The sequence below is a fragment of the Netta rufina genome (genome assembly GCF_964035555.1).
Source record: "Netta rufina genome assembly, chromosome: Z".
In the NCBI taxonomy this organism is placed as follows: domain Eukaryota; kingdom Metazoa; phylum Chordata; class Aves; order Anseriformes; family Anatidae; genus Netta; species Netta rufina.
Window position 1 is genome coordinate 32,930,177 of NC_140126.1, and position 23,927 is coordinate 32,954,103.

Consider the following 23,927-nt stretch of genomic DNA (forward strand, 5'->3'; position numbering starts at 1 on the left):
AAAACAAAAACAACATGTCCATATCTTCTTTAAATGTTGCAAGAACTGCATTACAGATTGTGAGTCACTCCAATACAAAGCCAAGTAGGCAGGAGCATGTCAAAGAGCTTTTTTTCCCCTCTATGTATCCTTTCTGTTGTGATAAGAATGTATTCTTATCAATGGACACACTTAGACATACCCATAGTTCATTACCTGACAGTTTTTAAAAGAACTTACAAGATAGTCAAACTAGCATTTTTCCAGAAGATAGTATTTTTATAGCTGCAGAACATGAAAGTTATTGATAAAAAAGGATATTGCTCTTGTAGTACACAACCTCAGACACCAGCAAGATTAAGTAACGTGTTTCAAACTGAGAGAAGATGAAAAAAAATCAAAACAAAATTTAATGGAACATAAAAAGGTCATATAAGATAATTCATTCATGAGTCAAGTAATTGTGCTGCATTTCTTTCCCATTTAATAACAAGGTGCTCTTCATTCTCTCACGTGATTAATTCATTACATCAAACTGAAGTTCCCTGCTGTTTTGGAAAGGCCTACATATTATTCAACAGGTTCGTTGGAATATATCTGTCTGCCTCATCCTAAATTGGGGTTTCAATCTGATGTCTTAGAGACTGATGATTTGTCAATATATTTGAAACACCTGGTAAAGAATAACCCCTGAACTATAAACAAAATGAAAAATGCTATAAAAAATACAACTTCTAGGTTTCATTTCACACAGTTGCCTTAAAAACACTCATTTTAAGATAATAGACAAATGAAATAATTATTATAGTATTTTGTAATATTTTTACATTTCTGTAGATCATTTTTCCATGCCCAGAATCTCCCAATGCTACAACAGGTAATTATAATTCCTTCTGGAAAAGGAGGAAGACAACCATGCATGTTCAGAAAACAGAAAAGTAATACTTCAGGTAGCACGTACTCTCACAAATAACCGTTCTCTGCATTATTTGCATGTGGCTTACAGTAAGTTCATATTGAAGAAACATTAATATGTTGTCACCACTGAACAACGTCACAAAATGGAAAGATACCTAGAAAGGTTTTTCTTCTCAAGTTACTTCCCAGAGAAAGCCCTGTTAAGTATCTTCTATCAAAATAAATCTCACCTTTGGCCCATGAGATGATTTCTTCTTCACTTCAGAAAAAGACAGGGAGTTACTGGGAAGGTTGGGGAGATGAAGGCTCTGCCCTGAAGAGAATGATGTGCCATCTGACATTACCATGATCTGTTGTGAGAGGGAAAGCATGTAAATCAAACATTACCCACAGAGAGAGTCTCACCTGCCTAAGTTACTAGTAAATCATTTTAGTATGAGAATAAAATTTCTCCAACAAACCATATATTTGTTTCTTCTCAACAGGAGACAAGACAATGGCCAACCACATGGCCATCCACTATTCAATGAACAAATCAAATCTTTCAATTCATATGTAAATACAGTGCAAGCCCCTTTAAAAAAAAAAAAAAAAAACAAAAAAAAAAACACAAAACATGTTCTAATACAGCTGCTTACACAGCATTGCAACTGAGACCTTAGCACCCTTTTGCTCGTCTTGAGAGATGTCTGTTACCTTTGAATGTCCATTCCACCTGCACTAGAAGGTTCTGCAGGCTACTGACATCCCATACAGAAATGTGTATGTGCATCTGCCTTTGCTTTCAACTACAACAATGCAACTGAAGACTGTACTGGGTACAGGCAGCAAGGTTGTGGTGGCAGGGGTCACCTCTGTGAGAGTCCAGGGGCTGCCCCAATGCTGAACTGTATGAGTTTCATCAAACTCCAACTGCCTCACAGCAGAACACAGCTGATTCCCTAAAGCAAAGCTGGTTGTGCCTCTGGGAGAACAGTTTGAAGGCTGAGGAGACAAGGGTAAAAAAGTGTGAGAAATTGCAGTGCAAATAACCAAGGTCAGAGAAGGGAAGAAACCTGCTCTGGCGTCTGGAGCACTACTTCCCTGCAGCCCACGGAGAGGACCATGCCAGAGCAGATACCCACACACAGCCCACTGAGTACTTTCACACCAGAGCAGGTGGATATATTCTGGAAGACATGGAGAGCCTAGACTAAAGCAGTTCTTTAAAGACAGCAGCCTGCAGACAGGACCCACACTGAGTCAGGGCTAAAATGTGAGGAGCAAGGAGCAGCAGATAATTGATATGGACTGAACGCCCCATACTGCTTGTGGCGTGGTAAGAGGTAGAGGAGTTAAGAATGAAGGAGTGAAGTTGAGCACAGGAAGGAGGGAGGAAGGAGAAGGTGCTGTTTTAATGTTTGCCTGTACTTCTAACTATCCAAATGTACGTTAATCAGCAATAAATTAAATCAGTTTTCCCTAAGTTGAGGCTGTGCTGTCCATGTCAATAACTGGTAAGCACCAATCTCTTTCTCTCAACCCATGAGCTTTCATATCCCATCTTTCCCTCCTGGCCTACTAAGAAGGAGGAATGAGTAACTGAGTGGCTGCTTGGAGTTTTATCCTTACCCAGGGTTAACCTGCTACAAAGGTACACTGTACAAACACCCTTAGGTTTTATTATGAAAGCAGCAGAGCTGTAGCTTCAACTTCTACCTTCAAGTTTCTGCCTTACCTAGTGTACAGTAAACTGAATAGCTGATGAGCAAACAATATTTTTGCTATGACAGGGGTCTAGTGGCCTCTCTTGATTTTAAAGTCTCATAATTACCAACAGATAAATCCAAGACACTGCACATAGTTCAGCCAATTGTAGAGTTGTACTCTGTGGATAGTACAGAAGTGGTAAATCTAGGCTATAGATTCGTACACTTGATATGTTCTCTCTCCAGTCAATTCAAGTCAAGAAGGATTGTTATTTACTACTTACAGCTTTTTCAAGTCAGAATTTCATATTTTTTTATTCACTTATTTATTTAACAAAAGCTCCCCGTGAATCTTGTTGTAGACAACATCATTCAAAAGACCATGTGGCAGCCTGGAGAATAGTAAGGGACATGTCCAGGTAATAAAGATTGTTTATTTTTTTGGCTTGTAAATTGACTGTTATCTTTCCAACACTGCAGCTAGAATCCTAACGAGGAGAATGCAGACAATCTAGGTCACAACTTCAGTTTTTTCTTCTTCCTTGACCAGAGGTTCATGTATTAAAACGTATTATTTAAAAAATATATTAATATATTCAATAAACATTGTGAAGTAGGATTCCACGCAGGGCACATAGCACATTTACTCCTCAGTTCCTCTTTTCCATTTCTCAGACTCCTAAGCCAGAGCATACAAGGAGCCAGAACACTCGAAAAACAACTGGGCAGAACACGACATCCATCTTGTAGTAAAATCCACAGAGATTAGCTGTTGTGAATCACAGTAAATGATTTTATTTAGCCTGACGGATACTCTCTAACCTCAATTTACCAGGTGTTTTGGCTGAATTCAGCCCAGCTGAATACAAGGAAAGGTAGAAGTAACAAATAGTCAGTGATAAAGACAAGGAAAATCTGTAGCCACATTAAACTGTACAACCATTAAGCTGTACAACACATAGAGAAAAATGCATTTGTCTCTATCATTATGCACAAATGCATTTGTCTCCATCCTTATTTACTCAAAAAAAAAAAAAAAATCAAATGGGTGGTTAAATAAGATTGTTCTCCTTTAAATTAAACCTAATGCAATATTTTAAACCCATCAACTTCTTCACAGAAAATACCGCTTGAATTAAAACCAATTCATCTTTCAGCAGAAATAGATATAACGTTGCCCATTATTAAGGAGTTTAAGCAGGTATTTTGTTGGCACAAAGCAGCTCTGCTCAGGCACTCATGCAAGAGAGTGATGCATATGCACGTTATGCAGAAACACAGTCTGGAGGATCAGTGTCTGCCTTGCCTTGATGATTAAACCCAAAGAAACAAAAAAAATCTGCCAAGAATCTTTCTTCTAGGGTCAGAAGCTGCCATTTTCTCCCTGAACCATAAACTTCTGACTCATTAAAAGTAACAGAGATTCAACAACTACATAAATTCTCTTTTTAAAATACACAAACATTTCAGCTTAGAAATGCTTCTGAATATTCCTAGAAAGCTGACTTATTTATTTATTTATTTATTTAAGTATATGGATTTCTCAGGTAACTCAGTTTCTAGACAAGTATTAGAGGGTTTTTTGGACCATTAACAGCCTCGGTATGCCAGATTATACATTTAGACACAGGAGGACTCTAAAGAAAAATCTACAGAGCTTGGACAGACAGCTTTAGCATCTGAGGTCAGGCAGGTCTGGCAAATCTAGTTCCACAGAAAGAAAAACATATCCTGTACACATTTTAGAAGACAAAACCTGAACATTTCAAACTGCAAGCCACAAAAATTTCAGTGTATTAACTCCTGCAGCCTGTTATTTCATTATAAATTCCATGAAAAAAATGGCAATCATAGATTTAAAATGTTGTTTAATGCAATCAAAAATGAATGCAATAAAGCAGAACCTCAGTTCAGCGTTCCAGATAAGCACTATATGGACAACAAAAGGTCAAGAAAATCTTCTGTAAAATTCACTTCTTGGCCCCTACAATAAAATACACATCTCTACCTTTCAAATCGATCTCTGTCAAAAGTAGGATCTGGCCCTGACTAAAAAGTCCTACTTCAAGGAAAATCACTTGTCTTCTCTTCCTTCAAAGGAATGAAGTTAATATTAACATTAAAAACTCTCAAACTCTTGCAAAATGTTAGTTTTAATGTTTTAATGTTAGTTTTGTTTGCCAAGATTACCCAAAAAAAGGATAAAATGTGCCTACAAATATTTTTTTTGGAAATGAAATGAATTTCTATTTTGGCTAAACTTAGGAAAGAGACAGTTATATATCCAGTTTAGGCACTACTACAGAAAGAGCCCAGCAAAAAGAACTATAGCAGCTACTGCAATAGGTACCTGCCCTTCATTCTCCTATTAGCCAAAGATTAACTCTTGCAAACAGAAATGCACAGCATGGCAGGCATACGTCAGTGAGTTTCCAGAGAAAGTCCCTCCTTTCATATTGCCACTATCACACTAGCAGCATATACTGTTTATACACGTGTCTTTCTGTGTGTGTATGCGTACGTACACAGCTATGTTAAGTCAAGGCTACATAAAAAGAGGAAAAGATGGAAATGACTTTATCAAAGGAAGCCATTAACTCTACAGCAAGAATTCAAGGTCATCAAAAGCAAACTAAGAGGTCTCCAATAAGGCCACACTATCTATACTTTTTTACTCACTTCCTCCCTTCTGCACTGCCAAGTTCCCTTCCAGCTTGAAGTTCCACAGAAATGTTTACTCCAGTATGCTGACAATACCACAGCCCAAGCATAAGCCAGGCACCCAAGACCATTTGCAGTGGGTGCTTGTCTGCTCCAACAATAAATTTAGGGAAAAAAAAACAGCAAAAGAATTAACTCCTCAACCACTTCCACAAGTTCCCGATGAACTGGTAACTACTCTGTACTAGCAGAGCAGTATCTGACAACAGTACTGGTATTTGCAAAGCAAGGTGAAATGACAGAGGCAACAGCTCAGCTTTCCAGGAGTCAGTTTAAACAGCAATACAATAACATCCTGAATTCACCAGCACTCAAAGTATGAAAATCCAGTTATAGTTTTGCTGTTCCTTCAGCAATGTATCTTAATATTGACTATATTCAGGCAGAGGAAAGGTTAAGCCAAGATCACAGCATGTCTTTGATGTGGTCAACAGTTACAGTTACAGGAAAAAATACAAGTACAGGACAAATAATGGAGAATTATTCCTTCCCTGTTCCCTACCTCCTCTCAGCAACCAATGGTTTAGGGAATTCCTGTACCAGAAGCTGTATCCATGTCATTGTTTTTAATAATGCTAATGCTAACTTTAAAAAATCATAGAAAAGTTTGGGATGGAAGAGACTTTTAAAGATAGTGAAGAATTTCTTCCTTACAGAAAAAGTACTTCCTCTTGAATCTTTTAAACCCAGTGTATGAATTCCATTTCCATTCCACCTAAATCTCCCCTCTTTTAGTTTAAAATCATTACCCCTTGTCCTATTACTACACTCCCTGACAGAGAGTTCCTCTCCTGCTTTCCTGTAGACCCCCCTTAAGAACTAGAAGGCCCAGTCTTCTCTTCTTCATGCTGAACAACCCCAACTCCCTCAGCCTGTCTTCATAGGAGAGATGCTCCAGCCCTCTGATCATCTTTGTGGTCCTCCTCTGGACTTGCTCTAACAGGTCCATGTCCTTCCTATGTTGGGGCCCCAGAGCTGAACACAGTGCTCCAGGTGGCTTCTCAGAAGAGCAGAGTAGTGGAAGGGAATTATCCCCCTTGACTTGCTGACCATGCTGCTTTTGATGCAGCTCAGAAAATGGTTGGCCTTCTGGGCTGTAAGTCTGCATTGCCAGCTTATACTTAGTTTTTCATCCACCAACACGCCCAAGTCCTTCTCATAAGGGTTGCTCTCAATCCTTTCTCCAGCCAGCCTGTATTCACATTTGGGATTGCCCTGGCCCCAGTGCAGCACCTTGCACTTGTCTTGTTGAACTCCATGAGGTTCACACAGGCCCACCTCTCAAGCCCGTACAGCTCCATTCCTTCTCTCAGGCATGTTGACCACACCACACAGCTTGGTGATATGGGCAAACTTGCTGAAGGTGCACTCAATTTCACTGTCCATGTCACTGACAAAGATGTTATATTGCACCGCTTCCAATACCATGTAATATACTGTGAAATGCCATTTGTCACTGGTCTCCACTTGGATATCAAGATCTTGACTGCAACTCTCTGAATGCAATCATCCAGTCAATTTTTAATCCAGTGAGCAGTCTGTCCATCAAACCCACATCTCTCCAATTTAGAATCGCAGAATCATAGAAAATCCAAGTTAGAAGGGATCCACAAGGATCACTGAGTCCAACTCCTACACCCTCAAAGGACCCTTCAATAAATAAATAAGTAACAGGAAATCAAACCATGTGTCTTGAGAGTGCTGTCCGAACACTTCTTGAACTCTGGCAGGCTCGGTCCCATGACTGCTGTCCTGGGGATCCTATTCCAGTGCCCAACCACCCTCTTGGTTAAAAACCTTCTCCTGATACCTAACCTGAACCCCACCTGTCACAGCTTCAAGGCATTTCCTCAGGTCCTATCACTGGTCAGAAGGTGCAGAGCTCAGCACCTTCCCCTCCGCTCCCCTCATGAGGAAGTTGTAGATAATAATAGTAAGGTCTCCCGTCAGTCTCCTCTTCTTCAGGCTTAACAATCCAAGTGACTTCAGCTGCTCCTCATACATCTTCTCCTGTACATCCTTTACAATATTTGTTGCCCTACTTCGGACACTATTTTTGTTATAATGTGGCACCCAAAACCACACACAGCACTTGAGATGAGGCCACACCAGCACAGAGCAGAGTGGGACAATCACTTTCCTTGATCAGCAAGCAATGCTGTGCTTGATGCACCCCAAGATATGGTTGGTCCTCCTGGCTACCAAGGCACACTGCTGGCTCATGTTCAGCTTGCTGCTGGTCAAAACCACCAAGTCCCTTTCTGTGGGGCTGCTCTACAGCATCTCGCTCCCCAGTCCATACGTATAACCAGGGTTGCCGCTTCCCAGGCGCAGAATCTGGCACTTGCTCTTGTTGAACTTCACAGTGGTGGTGACTGCCCAGAAGGATACTGTAAGAGACAGTATCAAAAGCTTTACTGAAATCCAGAAAGATTACATTGGCTGGCTTCCTTTGGTCAACTAGCTGGGTGATCTTGTCCTAGAAGAAAATTATGTTTGCTAGACATGTCCTTCCCCTAGTGAACCCATGTTGGCATTGACCAATGACTGAGTTGTCCTTTATGTGTTTTTCAATAACTCCCAGAATAATCTTCTCCATAATTTTACCAGGCACTGAAGTGAGACTGACAGGCCTGTAATTGCCCACATCTTTTTTGCCCTTTTGAAAACTGGGACCACTTTTGCCAGCTTCCAGTCAACTAGGACATCTCCAGATTCCCAAGACCATTGAAAAATAATTGAGAGAGGTCCCACAATGACATCAGCCAACTCTCTGAGTACTCTGAGATGAATCCCATCAGGGCCCATGGACTTGCATAGACCCAGGTGGAGCAGCAAATCCCGCACAAGTTCAGGGTTAGCAAGGAATTTATCATTCCCACAGTCAGAGTCCTCCAACTCAGGGTAGCAGGAGTCCCAGAGCCCATCACTGGTGTTGAAGAGAGGCAAAAAATGCACCAAACACCTCTGCTTTGTCTATCTCCCTATTTGTTATGTGACCATCCTCATTAAGTATCAGACCAATGTTTGCTCCAGTCCTCCTTTTCCTGTTAACATACTTCAAAAAGCCTTACCAAAACACTTTGAATATGACCATCCATACAATCCGTTACCCACCGAGTGGTCCGTCCATCCAATTCATGTCTTTCCAATTGAGAGACAAGGATATCATGGTGTGAATGATATCCTTTGCACAAGTCCAGGTAGATAATGTCAGTTGCTCTTCTGCTAATCCTGTAACCCCATCATAGGCCACCAGATTTGTCAGTCACAATCTGCCCTTAGTGAAGCCATGCTGGCTGTCACCAAGCACTTCCCTATTTTCCATGTGCCTTTTCATGTTTATTCCCCATGCTACATGCATTTTCTTGGAGACATTTGAGTTGGGCACCCGATGAGGCTAACTTACTGGCTGGAGTGGCTGGAACTCCTTTGTGCTGCCCTTCAGGTGCTCTCCTGCTGACCTGTGACCCTTCTCCAGACTCTGGGCACCTACCACTGACACTGGTGTCCAACTGGGAGAAGCAGAATGGATTGAGGTTCTCCTCCCCATGCAACTCTAGTTTAAAGGGAGTCAGAGAGGGAAATTGACTGGTGGAGGTGTACTCTACCCTCTCTGAGACAGACTCAGGAGCCTGCCACAGCACAAGAGAAGACAAAAATCCTCATCCCACCAGGCACCCACTGGTGCTCCCTAGGGCTGCCTGTCATGGCAGTGGGGGTTTTACAGTGCACAGCTCTGTACAAAGATGGCTGGCAGCTGTTGAAGCTGTCTGATCACACAAGGATCACAGAGAAACAGGAGAAAACTGCCCAATGAAATGAAGGATATGGCTTTGTCAATACATAATGCCTGATAGGGTTTCAGGGGATCATTGTTAGAACCGAATGTGTTAAAGGTATGATGGCTTCTTCACAGCTGACGGAGATTTCCCAAACCTCAAACTTTCTCTGCTGAAACTGTCATAAAAAAACAACAACAACTAAGCCACTAAAAGAGAGAAGGAGATGAAAAAGCATCCTTGTCCTAAGTCCTACAAATAGTTGGTAAGAAGAAGACTCTAATGCTGAGTGGTTGTATCAGGCACGAACAACTGCAGTGCTGGAAGAGACCAACAAGCAGCTACATGGTACTGACAAAGATGGTTTCTCAAAAAGGAACTTGATAGTGCTGGGCAGCTCTCTGTGTTCTTGGCCACGCTGTACCAGTGACATAAGAAAACAGTCAGGGAATCTAAACACTAGGCTGAAAAGGACACTTGCAATGCAAGTTTCACTGGTAGCATATTATTCAAGGCTTCCAATATCATATTTGGCAGTAGATAGAAAGGCAGTCTCAACACAAACTTGAGAATAAAACAGGAAAAATGGCCATCACTAGCAAGCCCGCAAACTTTGGAAGGGATACAGTATCTGAATAAAACATGCTCTACGTAAACTGTCAAGGAATTAAATTAGCACCTAAAAAATTAAAGGCAAACTTTAAAGCATGAGACTACAGAGATGCAGGGAAGCATAGAAAAAACAGATTGGGATAGTACATCTTTCTAGATACAAAGAGGAAAAAGAAATTCAGGTAAGAAACAATACAGTCTGAACAAAGAGTTCTGTTTTAGTACACAACTGTGTTGGGTCTGTCTGGGATGCAGTCACCTTTCCCTGCAGCAGCCCACACAGTGCTGTGCTCTGCACTCATAGCTGGAACAGCACTGATATCACTCCAGTGTTGTGTCTATTGCTGCATAGTGCCGGCACAGCATCAGGACTCCTTCCAAGCCCCCAAGAGCCAGCAGGCTGGGGGTGAGCAAGTGATGGGGAGGGGACATTGCCGGGGCAGCTGACCTAAACCAACCAAAGGGATATTCCATAACACCTGATGTCACACTCAGCAATAAAAGGGGGGGCTCTCGTGGGGGAGGGGGCTGTTCCTCCTGAACAACCACTATGCATTTTGAGGCCCTGCTTCCCAGGACGAGGCCAAACATCACTCATTGATAGAAAGTAGATAATTTTTTTTTCCTTTCTCTCTGTGCTTCCACGTGGCCTTGTTTCCTTTTTTTTTTTTTTTTTTTTTCCTTTTCTTCTTTTTCTCCCCATTCCCTTTCCCTTTAATTAAACCACTCTCATCCCAAACCTCAACCTCTTTGTGTTGTATTTTCTCTCCCTTCCTCTTTGAGGAGGAGGGAGTGAGAGAGCGGTGGTGGTGGAGCTCGGCTGCCCACCCGAGCAAAACCACCACAGTCCTTTTTGGCGCCCAACATGGGGCTCGATGGTTGAGATAACAGTAGAATTGGCTGAAGTATTTACAACTAACATACTGCTAGTCACAATGTTCAGTTTTATGTTAATATTTTTCTGTGTGATTATGTTGTATCTAGTCCTTTCTCTGTTCTCTTTTTTCCTCTACATCCGATCAGAGAACATGTTGAAATTTGTGTTTGGTTTCTTTATCATGCTGTGCTGTAACATGCCAGCCTTCAGTTTCATCTGGTACTCAGGCCCTGCATTGTTATCATTCTTGTCTCCTGGAGATTATCTTCTTGGAAATATTAAGAATTACAGCACCTTCTTTTTCTCCCCTAGCAGTCAATCCGTGAATAATATCAGGGGTGGTGCCTTCTTCTTCTCTTCCAGTGGGCTAATTGCAGCAGCCTTTGAGTATTTTGGATATCCTTGGTCAGATGTTATCCTCCTATTGCTACTTCTAGTGTTTGTCTTTCTCCCTAAGGTCAAACAATTTATTAAGAATATCATCCAAGGACCTGCCCCAAGACAAAGTAGTTGTGGGTGGCAAGGTGTGTGTGGGGGTATGGGCAGGTACCTGTCATGGTTTTCTCCTCTGATGGTTCTTAACTTCACCCCTGAACAAGTTCAAAATCCAAGAAAACAGGTATAATGTTTGAAAGACGCATGCCCAGATCCTGGCAATACCAGAGAACTCCACCAGCTTGCTGCATGCTGCTGGGGTCTGGCTTACACCTATCAAATGTCAATTAACATTGCCCAGCACCCTCAAGGGGATAGGGAAGTTTCTGAATTCAAGGATGAGATAAAACACACTGTGACCAGCCCTGAGGACCAACCATCTATGGTGTCAGTCACCCCTATAGCCAAGACAAAACAATGGAAACGGATGTCAGCTTGTTTAGTAAGGGAAGAAGCTCCTCCTAAGGAGGAGGGAGAAGAGGAAAAGGCAGGCAGCTCTAAAGCAGCAGCATTATGGCAACATCAGGAAGAAGAGACCGAAATCATAAATGAGTCATAAAACACTCAATCTCTATCCTTGAGCAAGTTGTGAGAAATACGGAAGGATTTCAGTCATCATCCGGGTGAGCACATCCTTGCCTGGCTGCTTCGATGCTGGGACACTGGGGCCAATAGCCAAGAGCTAGAAGGCAAAGAAGCCAAGCAGCTAGGATCCCTCTCTAGAGAAAGGCTCATTGATAGAGTAATTGGGAGAGAGGCACAGGTTCTCAGCCTCTGGAGGTGACTCCTGGCAGCTGTGAAAGAAAGGTATCCCCACAAGGAAGATATTGTATATCAAGTAGGCAAGTGGACCACTATAGATAAAGGTATCCAGCACCCACAGTAGTTGGCTGTGCTGGAGATATTTATAGAGGTTTGAACAATGCCCAGACACCTAAAGACCCTGATGAAGTCCATTGCACAGCATCCATGTGGCAGACGTTTGTACAGGCTGCACGCCCATCACATGCCAGCACACTGGCAGCAATGGATTGGGAGGACAGGATGGGGCCAACTGTGGATAACATGTCCAACCAGCTCCATAAATATGAAGAAAATCTCTCTGCCCCAGTACAGGCCTGCATTTCAGCTGTGGAGAGACTGTCCCAACGGTTAGAAGAACACAGTTTCCTCCTCAGCTAGATGGGAGAATCCTGAAGCCATTATGTGCCAGCAGTCTCTGGCTCAAGCAAGGGACAATCCGGGACACTCACCACAATAAAATCACCTTGTGATTTTATTTACATGACCACGGGGAAGATATGAGGAAGTGAGACTGTGAACCGACCTCGGCCCTAGCTGCTCGGGTACGTGAGCTGCAGAAAGATACAGCAGCAAGAAAAGGGGCCTCTAGGAGGATTTCTGTTTCTGTTTCCAGTTGGGCAGTCCCTCAGGGGCAGTAGAAGGGCTAGTATTACTCCTGATCTTGACGAAGAGACCTCTGCTTCACATTTGGAAGAATTAATTGATAGATACTCCAACCAGGACTAGTGGGGCCCTGCCTCTGGCCAGGTAGAGGAGAGGAACAACCGGATTTACTGGACTGTGTGGATTCGATGGTCTGGCACACCGGAACCACAGAAATATAAAGCTTTAGTGGACACAGACACACAGTGTACCCTAATGCCGTCAAGCCACCAAGGGGCAGAACTCATCTCTATCTCTGGAGTGACGGGGGGATCCCAAGAGCTAACTGTACTGGAAGCTGAAGTAAGTCTAACTGGGAATGAGTGGCAAAAGCACCCCATCGTGACTGGCCCAGAGGCTCCATGCATCCTCAGCGTAGACTATCTCAAGAAAGGGTACTTCAAAGATCCACAAGGGTACTGGTGCGTTGATAAGTTATTTCGTAAGGCATATAAAAAGTTAGTGAGTGAAAGCCAACTCCCAAGAAAGCCAGCCTGAAATCTACTAAATATGGAGAGGTGATGACTACAGGTCAGAGGATACTGGTCAAGACAAAGAAGACAGACTAATACCAGCACTGATTAATAGAACAGCCACCTGATATGAATGAGCAAAAACAGGAGAAAACAGAGATGTCCACTGATGTTATTCCTTGTCCTGCTCCAAGGACTATCAGCTCCAGCAGCACCATAGACTGCAGTTAACGCACAGTTTTGAGAGGGGAGTTATTTTAATAATCCAAGTCAGAGACACATTCCGTCTCACTTTCTCCATGAAAGCAGAGCTGGAGCATCAGTGTAGGCAGCTCCTCAACACAAGATAATAAACTGGAGCAAGAGAAAACTACTTTAATTTTATTTTATTTTTTAATGCTGTAACTAGGAAGTTTCCTATACCACTGTTAGTAAGCCATTCCTTAAAAAAGTTTTAGCTTAAGATAGGAAAGAGTTAACATCAAAAATAAAGTTTAACAAGATCTCATCCTAATAACATGTCCAATAAAAAAAAAAAATGAAAACAATGCAAGGCTAAATCTTAGTGGAGCATACAAATATGATATTAACATCTTGTTGATATTATCTACTAGAGTTATTATCTCTGACCACAGAGCAAAAGGAAGAGTGCGCATAAACTATCTTTTATTCTCATTGCCATCGCAGGCAAAAATACAAGATAGTTATTTTTCCTTTTTTAAACACTCTTCCTATCAAATTCCAGAGAAAAATAATATCCTTCTGCCATGTGCATCACTATGTCATAAACCACTATATACAGACAAGTATCCAAATAGATCTGCTCCCAGTACTTTCATGCCTCTAGTTCACCAAACATCCACGTTGCCACCCTGCAGCTATTGGACTAGTAATTTAAACCTTTGTCTGCCAGTTGTTTTAACTGAAAGGGCAAGGGCAAAGGAAAAGTTAATTCTCCCAAAACACAGTAGGTAGAACAGGTACTCGTGCTGGGAAGGAACAATTCTACCTGTTTCATCAAGCTGATTCACAAGTTGCCCTCTAATTCACAAGTTGCCCTACAAAAATTGACCTGACCAAGACAAGTGCTATCAACCAGCATGTTAAACAACTTGGAGTACCCAGCTATCCAACAACCATTTTTTTTCAAAACTCCAAAACATTTTTTTTCAAAACTCCAAAACAACACTTTTCAGATCCCAGTAGAGAAAGCATGAAGAATGGCCTCAAATGTTCGATGGAAGCTGGTCTTCTCTTACCAATAATTTCTGCAAACATGCATCCTGTGATTCCTGATATGCATTAATCAGTCCTACCATACTACACAGATTCTCACAGTTAAAAAACTTCATGAGCTGTCACAGTTGTTCCACATCAAGACAATCTCCTCAAAGAACATCAGAGTTTCTGCAGGGGAATGAAGCACTATCAAAAAGCTCATCTGTCTCCTACTTTTGTTTTCCAATACAAGAAGGCCATCACAGCTGGAATAATCTTGCCTCAAAAAGGTCCACACCAAGCTACTTCATGTTTCATTTAATTAGCTGGTAATCCAGGAACACCTCCACACAGCAGTCTTAGACAAGTAGATAAAATTCTCCATAACATGCTGCTGAAATATTTGAATCATACTTTTAGTCAGTTCTATTACGTATCTGTTAGAATTCCAGGCAAAATGGCCCATTACATTTCTGCAGCACTGAAAATGCAATTAAACTTGTCTGGCATACAGAATAAGCCAATTTCTTTGTGTGGTCCTGGGCTGCTGCCACCCCACATCATTTCACGGTGAAGAACAAGTTCATTCACTACTGAAAGCACTAAGAGAAACAACAAACATAATTTCCCTGAACCACTATTATTCCTATTCAAAAAATGATGATAATACCATTAACAAAAACCTACAGCCTAAAGGGAATAGAAAATCTTTTTGAATTCTTTTAAGTTATTTGCTTGAAACTAAAGTAATATATAGTTTAAGAAAACTCTATTACCTAATTATGAAAAGCACAAGCTTAAAGATAATCCCTTCCCTCGAGCAGCATTATACCTGAAGTTGGCTCTGGGTAAAAGCCAACTCTTCCAACTGACACTGAAGAATTGCAAAGAAAAAGGAAGGGGAGAGAAGAGGGAAATCCCCGTGATTTCATCTTCATTATATGGACAAAGAACACATTTTAAAACATGTATTACATAGGTTTCTGGAGTAATTGGAAAGATATTTCTAAACTTTAACAGAGTGAAAACAAAAAGATTTGGAAAAAAAAAAAAAAGGAAAAAAAGAAAGCAGTGGTTCTGATTTTTTTTTTCCAGAAAACCTGAATTTCTACTCTGATACCTTTTTTTTTTAAAAAAAAAAATGCACCCTGTTTAATGTCTTTCTTCCCTCTTGATTCATAAATAGAAACATATTACATATTAGTTTCTCATCATTGGGTACTACGCTGTGAAAGTAGAGGCAAAAATTTCTGAAGTTTGCTGTGGAAATAAAATTTTCTAAGGGAAATGTAATTTACTGTAGATATGGAAAGAGAACAGAGAATTATACTGAATATTTTGACTGAATTTGCTCAGTATACTCTTGAAAGCATATTTTTTTTCTCCATAAACTTTTGTTAACGTTTATGAGAACAAATGAATGTAGGTAAAAGGCAGAGAAAGACCTAAGCATAAATAGAAACTTGTCAGGGCATAGGGGAAAGTTCATTAAGTAAAAAATGTTTCAGAAGATGGCAAACCTTGATGAAGGACTTTGCAAATTGGATATAGCCTCTATAAAATTGAGCCAAAAGGTTTCTATTTATCTCCCTGAGTACAGAAATACATTTTCTGAAGCCAATATTCCTATAAGGCTAAAAAAATAATTCTCAGATTCTGGTCATGAGTGGTGCTGCCCAGGGGGCAGTGTTGGGGCCCATGCCCTTTTGTGTCTTCATTGATGATTTAGACAAGGGAACTGAGTGCATCCTTAGCAAGTTTGCAGATTTCACCAAGTTGGGGGGAAGCGTCAATCTGCCGGAGGATAGGAAGGCCCTGCAGTGGGACCTGGACAGGACAGGTCAATAGGAATGGGATGAGGTTCTACATGGCTAAGTGCTGAGTCGTGCACTTTGGCCACAACAACTCCATGCAATGCTACAGGCTTGGGGCAGAATGGCTAGAAAGCTGTGCAGAGGAAAAGGATCTGGGGATGCTAATTGATGCTCACCTGAACATGAGCCAGCAGTGTGCCCAGGCAACCAAGAAGGCCAATGGTATCCTGGTCTGTATCAGGAACAGTGCAGCCAGCAGGGCCAGGGAGGTGATCGTCCTCTTGTACTCAGCTCCGGTGATGCTGCACCTCAAGGACTGTGTTCAGCTTTGGGCCCTTCACTACAAGAAGGACATCGAGGCCCTGGAGCATGTCCAGAGAAGGGCTACAAAGCTGGTGAAGGGCCTGGAACACAAGTCCTGTGAGGAGCAACTGAGGGAACTGGGATTGTTTAGTCTGGAGAAGAGGAGGCTCAGGGGAGACCTTATTGCTCTCTACAGATACCTGAAAGGAAGGTGTGGGGAGCTGCAGGTCAGCCTCTCTTTGCAGATAACTAGTGGTAGGACTAGAGGGAATGGCCTCAAGTTGTGCCAGGGGAGGTTCAGGTTGGAAATGAGGAGATGGTTCTTCTGAGAAAGAGCAGTCAGACATTGGAAGGGGTTGCTCAGGGAAGTAAGTGGTGGTGTCACCATCCCTGGGGGTGTTTTAGGAAAGGTTGGACCTGGTGCTTAGGGACATGGTTTAGTGTCTGACAGTGGTAATAGGGGGATGGTTGGACCAGATGATCTTGGAGATCTTGTGGGAGATCTTTTTCAACCCTAATAATTCTATCATTGAAAGTCTGTAGTTTGGTAACCTCCTACTAATCAAGACTGAGGGATCATTTATGCTTCAGTTCTCATGATACCAAATATAACACTAAGATAGAAATATTTCACAGAGTTTATCTTATTGAATGGCACCACTCTAAATATCATACTTGGCTTAGTGGGTAGTAGTATAGTAGTAGTGGATATAGAAACACTGCAGAGTTGTGCAGTTTATTACCTGGGATATCCAAATGTTACTCTTACTCTCTCAGTGGGCTGCAAGAGAACCAGTCAGACCTTAGGGCACATAATGGACAGGATACATATGGAGAAGGTGTGAAAGGAAACCAGAAGAAGGCACTGGCAATCTCTGTGCTTTTTTTTTTCCTTTTAAGAAATAGCTTATTACTCTGAAAGACAGAAGAACATTGGCTGTAGCAAATATTCCTTGCTAATTTGCATTTGGGATACAATGAAGTATGTGGTGTGAGGGAAGAGCAGAGTCGTGAACATCCAAATGACATCTCAAGAAAATTCTGCAGTAAAAAATAAATGTTTAGACAGGACTAAAATGCTTAGATACGACTATTCTGAAAAAGGCAACATGCAAAGAAATTCCAGGTTCAGCTCCTGAGTGAAGCCAAATACTTCCAAGAGTAAACGCTAACTACAGCTGTTCTTCTAGCTTGCTTCCTTAAAACTTATGCCTTATTTTACATTTAAATGATGTGTTGGGTACATAACATTTTATATAAAGCCTGCACTTTTTCCTTCAGAAGGATGTAGTCTTTGTTATATAAAAATGTTCTTTAAAACTATAAATAATCATGTTTAATAGTCTACTTCAGTTGAACTACATCTCCGAACTTTTCCTTGGAGAACAAAACTAATGAGGGGTCTGGGTTTTGAGATGCACAGAAATTAAGTGGTTTACACTATTACTTATAAGCATGTCAGCAGAAGTCCTCCACCTTCAAGTGCTTTTCCTAAAGCTACCACTCCACATTTTGCATTAATATAGTACCTCATTCATTTTGAAGGACATTAACCTGATTTGGCCTGCCTTGTCACTGGTTGAGGAAAATTCAGCAACTCATTACTCTTACTTTTTCTTAGAGGCAGTTGTAAGCTAGCAGTATTAATTACTGATACTTAAGTACCTGCGAATTCTTTTATTTTCCTGTAATTGCCTTTCTCAGCATAAAGCACTGTAGTTGCAGATAAGTTAGTGTATCATGGATTCATTAAACTGTCTATTCTACCTACACTTAGAAGCGAGAGCTAGCTTTCAACAACTAAAACAAAACCCATGGACAATATGTCATAAAAGTATAATGGACCTTTCAATGTTGGGAGATGTAAGCCCTTCATGAAGACCTATAACACTGAGACTGACAGAATGTTATTAGTTCATGTCTCCTGAGTCAGTTGGACAGAAACTGACCTCCCTAGGTCAGAAAACCTAAAGAGAGAAGCGTGAATGAATGACAGCTTCAAGAACGAGATCCATTTCTTGGAAGCAGATTGGAGAAATAAAAATAATAATAATAATAATTAAAAAAAGCAGTTTGCCTCCTCCAGAAGAAAAAAACTTCACATCATTGCCTTTTAAGAATGCTGATACATTCAGGAAAAGGCTTCAATTAAAACATCCTGTATTTCATTGTTTACAATTAGGCAGCATTTTTGCCTTTGTTAATTCAAGAAACATAAAATTAGAAGGCACATAAAATGAACAATAAAAGGGGATGTTTAGTGTTATCTTTTTTTTTTTTTCCTTTTTACTCATCCTACTCTGTCAAAGTCCCTGTCAGAATACATTTAGACTTATTACACTTGTGGTTAAATCTTGTTCATTGACAATTGACCTGATTATGATTAATATTAAAGCAGTTGCTCATTAAGTTTTCCAGAGTACAATCCTGATGTTTTATTTGGAAACACGCTAAAAAGACAATATGCTGTCCAGACACTGATACCCTCTCATACCTAATAAATGCAAACACAAAGCACAGCTCATGCTTCTATTTCAATAGCATTATAGTAGTAACAGTTCTCTTCTCCAGGAGGATAACACGGTCTTTCAGACTATACCTACTACTTACTTTTGCTTTGTTTCAAAGATCCTCTTCAGCAGACAGAATATTCACAAACTAGCTCCCTCTTATCTTGAGCCTAGAACCTACTGTTGTGTATTTGCATTAAATAGGGCTAACCATTTTTGATACTTTTGACTGCCCAAAACTATAAAGATAAGCATTGGCCTAATGTACGTACACAAAATGTAGGCTTGCACGTCTCTACTTGTGGCCCACAGGAGGAGACAGAACACAATCCTATTCATCAACATACTATGGAAGGGAAGCAGCTGACACTCAAAAGTAGGGGTGCCACCTATAGGGACCCAAACAGGCTGGAGGAACAAGTTAACAAAATTCTCATGAGACATGGGACAGATGCCAAGTCCTGCAGCCACACAGCCTTGGAAGGAGAGAAGCTTTGGAGGACAGCTCTGGGTGCTGATGGCAGTGAGCTGAGCTGGAGCCAGCCATGTGCCTAAGAAGCAATGCCTGGGGTGGTGGGACCAGGACATGGCCCTAGAGGCAGGTGAGAGCAGGAGCTGTCCACTCTGCTTGGTGCTCTAGATGCTGCTCCCATTTCTGGGCTCCAGAGTACTGGAAAAACACACAAACAGGCAGAAAGGAGGGGAGGCACCAAGGCAGTGGTGCTGGAGGCCTTGCCCTGTGAGGTGAGGCTGTGGAGCAGGGCTGGTTCAGCTGGGAGAAGGGGCGGCTGGAGGAGACAGAGGAGATGCGGCCGGGCTCTGCCCAGGGGTGTGTGATGGGGGGGTGGGAGGCAGGGCATGGGCTGAGGCACGAGGGGCTCTGGCTGGAGACAAGGAGAAGCCTTTCCCCACCAGTACAGCCTGGCTGTGGAGCTGGGGCCCAGGCAGGTTGGGCCTCTGTGGCCTGGAGGTTTCGTGTCCCGGCTGGGTGAAGCCCTGAGCAGCCCGGCCTGAGCCCAGGCTGAACCTCTTGTGGCTCCTGCCAGAATGAGCGATCCTGCCATTTTGTGAAATTCAGCAGAGCCCTAACAGACAAAATGTCATATAAATATGTTTCTAAAGGCATGACCCCTTCTTACCTCTGAAGAGGCTAACTTCCTTTGGGCTTTTACGTACACACTAATTCTAAAAAATTGTGAACAAGTCTTGGTTAATTTTCTGGTTCAGACTGTGTAATATATATTATATGAAATGCAGCATGTTTACTGATACTTACTGTTTCTAACTTGTTCTACAACTACTGAATTCATTCTGCTTTATATAGAATAATTTCTCAGTAAATGAGAAAAACTTTATGCTCTTATTACTCTCATCAAAATAGCCCTTCTGTATTTCATCTGTGGAGTGTCAAGCAAGCAATGCTTCACGTATAAAAACCTAAGCTCTCTTTTGCAGAAATAAATATGAATCACTTGGGTGTTAAGAGGCATCAGATGCAACTATCTAATTGTGTATTTGAGGTAGGCACATTCTCATTTGTTCACCCATTCAACTTGAAAACAAGCATTGAGCTCTTTTACTAAGTTAATAACAAAGACACTTCATTTAGTTTCACTGCCAGGTCAATCTCTATTACACTAATCATGCACCAGCAATAAGCAGCAACGTCTTTATTGTGATTGCTTTTGACACGGGTGCAGGACTCACCCCTCCTGCCTTTAGCAGCTTTCTTCTGAATTCCTCTGTCGGGTTGTTGAATGTGAGCTTTTCACAGCGGAGGTGATTTACAGGTGGGTGGCCTTCAAGGTGCAGGAATAAGTCATAGTCAAATCGAACTTTCTTAGGTTCTTCCTGAGGGTTGAAAATAACCAGACAGAAAGATCTAACACCAAAACTAACTAAATTGAAAACAAGGGCTACATAAGACTGTCATTTAAAATTAAATTAAGTTGTTTTTAACCATTCTGTGTTCTGAGAGAATTCCTTCTTACACAGCCCATCAGCTGAGCTACAGTAAATCAGAGAAGTTCCTATCAGCCCACGGTAACACATGGTAAAATACATGGACTTCAAGCTGTCCTGACAAGGCTTAGTTGAAAGTGTTACATCATGTCTGGCATAGGCTAAAGACATGTACATGTATAACATGATTCAATTTACACTAGTTAACTCAGTCACCAACACAATAATTTTAACCATTTCTGAGCTGTAGTAAAGACCACGTTGCAGTAAATTTTCAGATACAAATTCTTCCTTAGATCCCAAAAGGTTGGAAAAAAAAGCTAAGAATGAGACTGTTGCAGCAAACTATATTTGAACTCCCATGTATGGTATCTGTTTGTTTATTAATGATACTTCTTTGCCTTGAACTATTGTGGTCAGATAGAATTCAAGTATTCCACCACAGCTTCCAAGCATTTAAAGTTCTCTGCCACTGTAGTTAAAAAAAAAAATAAAAAAATAAAAAAAATGAAGCTGAATGTTCCCTGTACCAATATGGAGAGAGAAAGAACAGGAAAGGCAAATTTATCTTGGAAGAAAACGCTCCACTGTTCTGAGAAATTGTCAGCTGAAAAAGGACACTACAGTGACTAAATAAAACTACACTACAGTGACTGCTAAAACCAGAGAAAAGATATTAAGTACAATTTGTGTTATACATTTACAAAGTTCTGTTCCAGAAGTTTGGAAATAAATTAATAATAATTATTTAATAATAAATAATAACTTAAGTGCTCTTTTAAAGCATCATTAAATAGCCCTTTCTCCAAGGATCCAGATGTGCAAAAGAAGCCACCAAACCAATGTCAGTCTTTAGGCAGAACACAAGTAAAAGGGTAAATTCAGGAAAGGCTAGTAAAAAGGGAGCCAAAAGGAAAGAAGAGGAAGAGACAGCAAAATCTCAGCATATAACCCACGCTGTATCTGATCAAAATGTGCTCTGTTCAGTGACAGAAATACCAAATGCTTAAAAAATCACATTAAAAAATGTTGTTTTGATTCAGGATTCCAAGGATGCCAAGAACAGGAAGTACAGAAATCTCTAAAAGTAATATTGTAAAAGTCAAATTTTTCAAGCGCAGTCAAGGGCTCAGCATCCCATCTCTAAACCTGGAGCAGAGACAACAGAAAGAGACCTGAGATAAAAGGCCTGCAGTAGCTTATTTCTGAAAACAGAAGACAGTAGTTGCCTTATATGGTCTCTTTTCTTCATCGACCATTTTCAAAGGCTACCATGGATGAAGACATTTCTTATCATTAAAGATGAACACATGATTTCTTGCAAAAAAATTGGAAGCAATTTACTCCCCTGGCTGCTTAGAAAATGGTCATGTTGCTATAGGGAATCAGCTGGTATCACCAGCTTTATCACGAAAGCAGAGTTACAAGAATTTACAAACTGAAGTCTTTAAAGAATTCTGTGGAAAGTTAGATGGACAAAACCAATAATTTCAAGTCAAACTTTTACTAAACAAAGCACTCCCTTTAGCACTGCCATTACTTCAAAACAGTCCTGACAGTGAAGGCAGAGTATAGTGCAGTCTATGAACCTTATTCTAAACTGACTGCGTTTTCCAGAGTAGAAGTCTTTCAACCTAAAAGCCTTTTTTCAAGGACTTCATCTCAACAGATAACAACTATATCCTGATGACGATGATGATTACATTTTTGGCAGAGGATCGTTTTTTCCTTCCACAATCCTTTTGGCCTTGGAACATTTTCTGTCAGGGCAAAATGACTATTAGATTTTCTACCAATTTCTATTTAGTCCTGGGAAAGGGTGCATTTTCTCCCTGATCCGCATGGCATCTTGTACCACTGCCCTCTCCATTCATTAGGGTTCCTTATGAACCAGTAAAGTTTTCTACCTTGAATAAGTGATGATGTTCTGTCTCCTCTTCCTCCTTCTATATCCTATTCTTCAGTTCTGGAATACTTGGAAGTATGGAAGTATCTTGAAAGAAGATGAGTAGCTGAGCCACCAGAAAGCAGTAATTTGCCTCAGGAATGCCAGCTCAAATTTTATGCCACTTTTCCTTTGGATTGTACTGGCCCCAGAAACGGTAAGCTGCTACAACTAGCTAGCTGACTCACAATTCAACTGCTGCTTGTTGTATTCCATTACACCAAAATAGGGGCGGGGATGTTTGCAAACTTCCTAATTCTGCATGGTGCTTGAGGGTGAGCTGAGTTGTAATTACTGATGCCCTCTTGATTTCAGTCTAAACAACAACTCCTGAAGAGAACTCCTGAGACGCTCGGGTCTCCACAGTCAAAGGCAATCACAAGTCTGAATGAAAAACAGAGAAAGAAATGTGGGGTGGGAAGCTTTCTGTAGAGATGCTTCAATGAATCAACGTCTTCTGACTTAGTCCGCCTGGGGTGAGCTCTTAATAAATGAGCTAAGAAGAAGGTTTTGCTTTTCTTTAATAAAATCTGATTTTTTGTAATGAATCAAACTGCTTTCCTGTCTGAAACAGAGCTAAAAAGCATTCCGAAGAGGCCAGTCAACTTTGAGACAGTTCTGTTTCCCTATCCAACAGCAAATGGGGTGGGTAGAATGAGCTTTATTCCTCACAGATTGATACAGGGAACATTTCAAAATTAATTTCAAAACCTACGACTTAGAAAGTGCCTCAGCAGGATTATCTACACCTTATACCTCAACAGAGTTTCTGTGAAAGATAATACTGGAACTTCTACCTGAAAGCACACAGAGCTAACAAAGTTGTACTCTAACCCAAATTACGTGAGCCAGGTTCCAGCAAAAGGTCTTATTATGCATCTGTTTTCTTGTCTTTTTAGCTTTTCACCAAGCATTTGACATATTAAAGGAAGTAAAAAAATGCCTTGATTAAAATGATGTTATAACTAGGTAAGTATCTTAGAAGCGTATGTGAAGTATAATAGGTCCACCAAAACACGATATACAAAATGAACCTATAATATTGCAATTATTAATTTTTTTTTTCATTAAGTCTAATATCAGGCAAGCTTTCTCTTCTTTAGTTCCACCCAAGTCCAATTCTTTTCATCTGAACAAGTTAAGAGTAAAACAGAACCCATTATGTACATTAAAGGAAAACTCTGTATTTGTTATCTAAAGGACTGCACTTACTGTGCAGTATTTACTTAGACCTTAAATTTGAG

General features: G+C 41.0%; 1 protein-coding gene across 1 annotated transcript in view; it reads right to left on the reverse strand.

Annotated features, from left to right (window-relative positions):
* MLLT3 (MLLT3 super elongation complex subunit) overlaps window positions 1–23,927 on the reverse strand; it is a gene marked incomplete at its 3' end in the record, with an annotated part of 138,199 nt that overhangs the window by 48,078 nt on the left and 66,194 nt on the right. The window contains exons 3-4 of the mRNA XM_084305161.1: window positions 20,484–20,627; window positions 1,128–1,247 (exon numbers count right to left, since the gene is read on the reverse strand). Coding sequence (XP_084161287.1) covers window positions 1,128–1,247; window positions 20,484–20,627 — 264 coding nt within the window. The remainder of the gene's footprint in view (window positions 1–1,127; window positions 1,248–20,483; window positions 20,628–23,927) is intronic.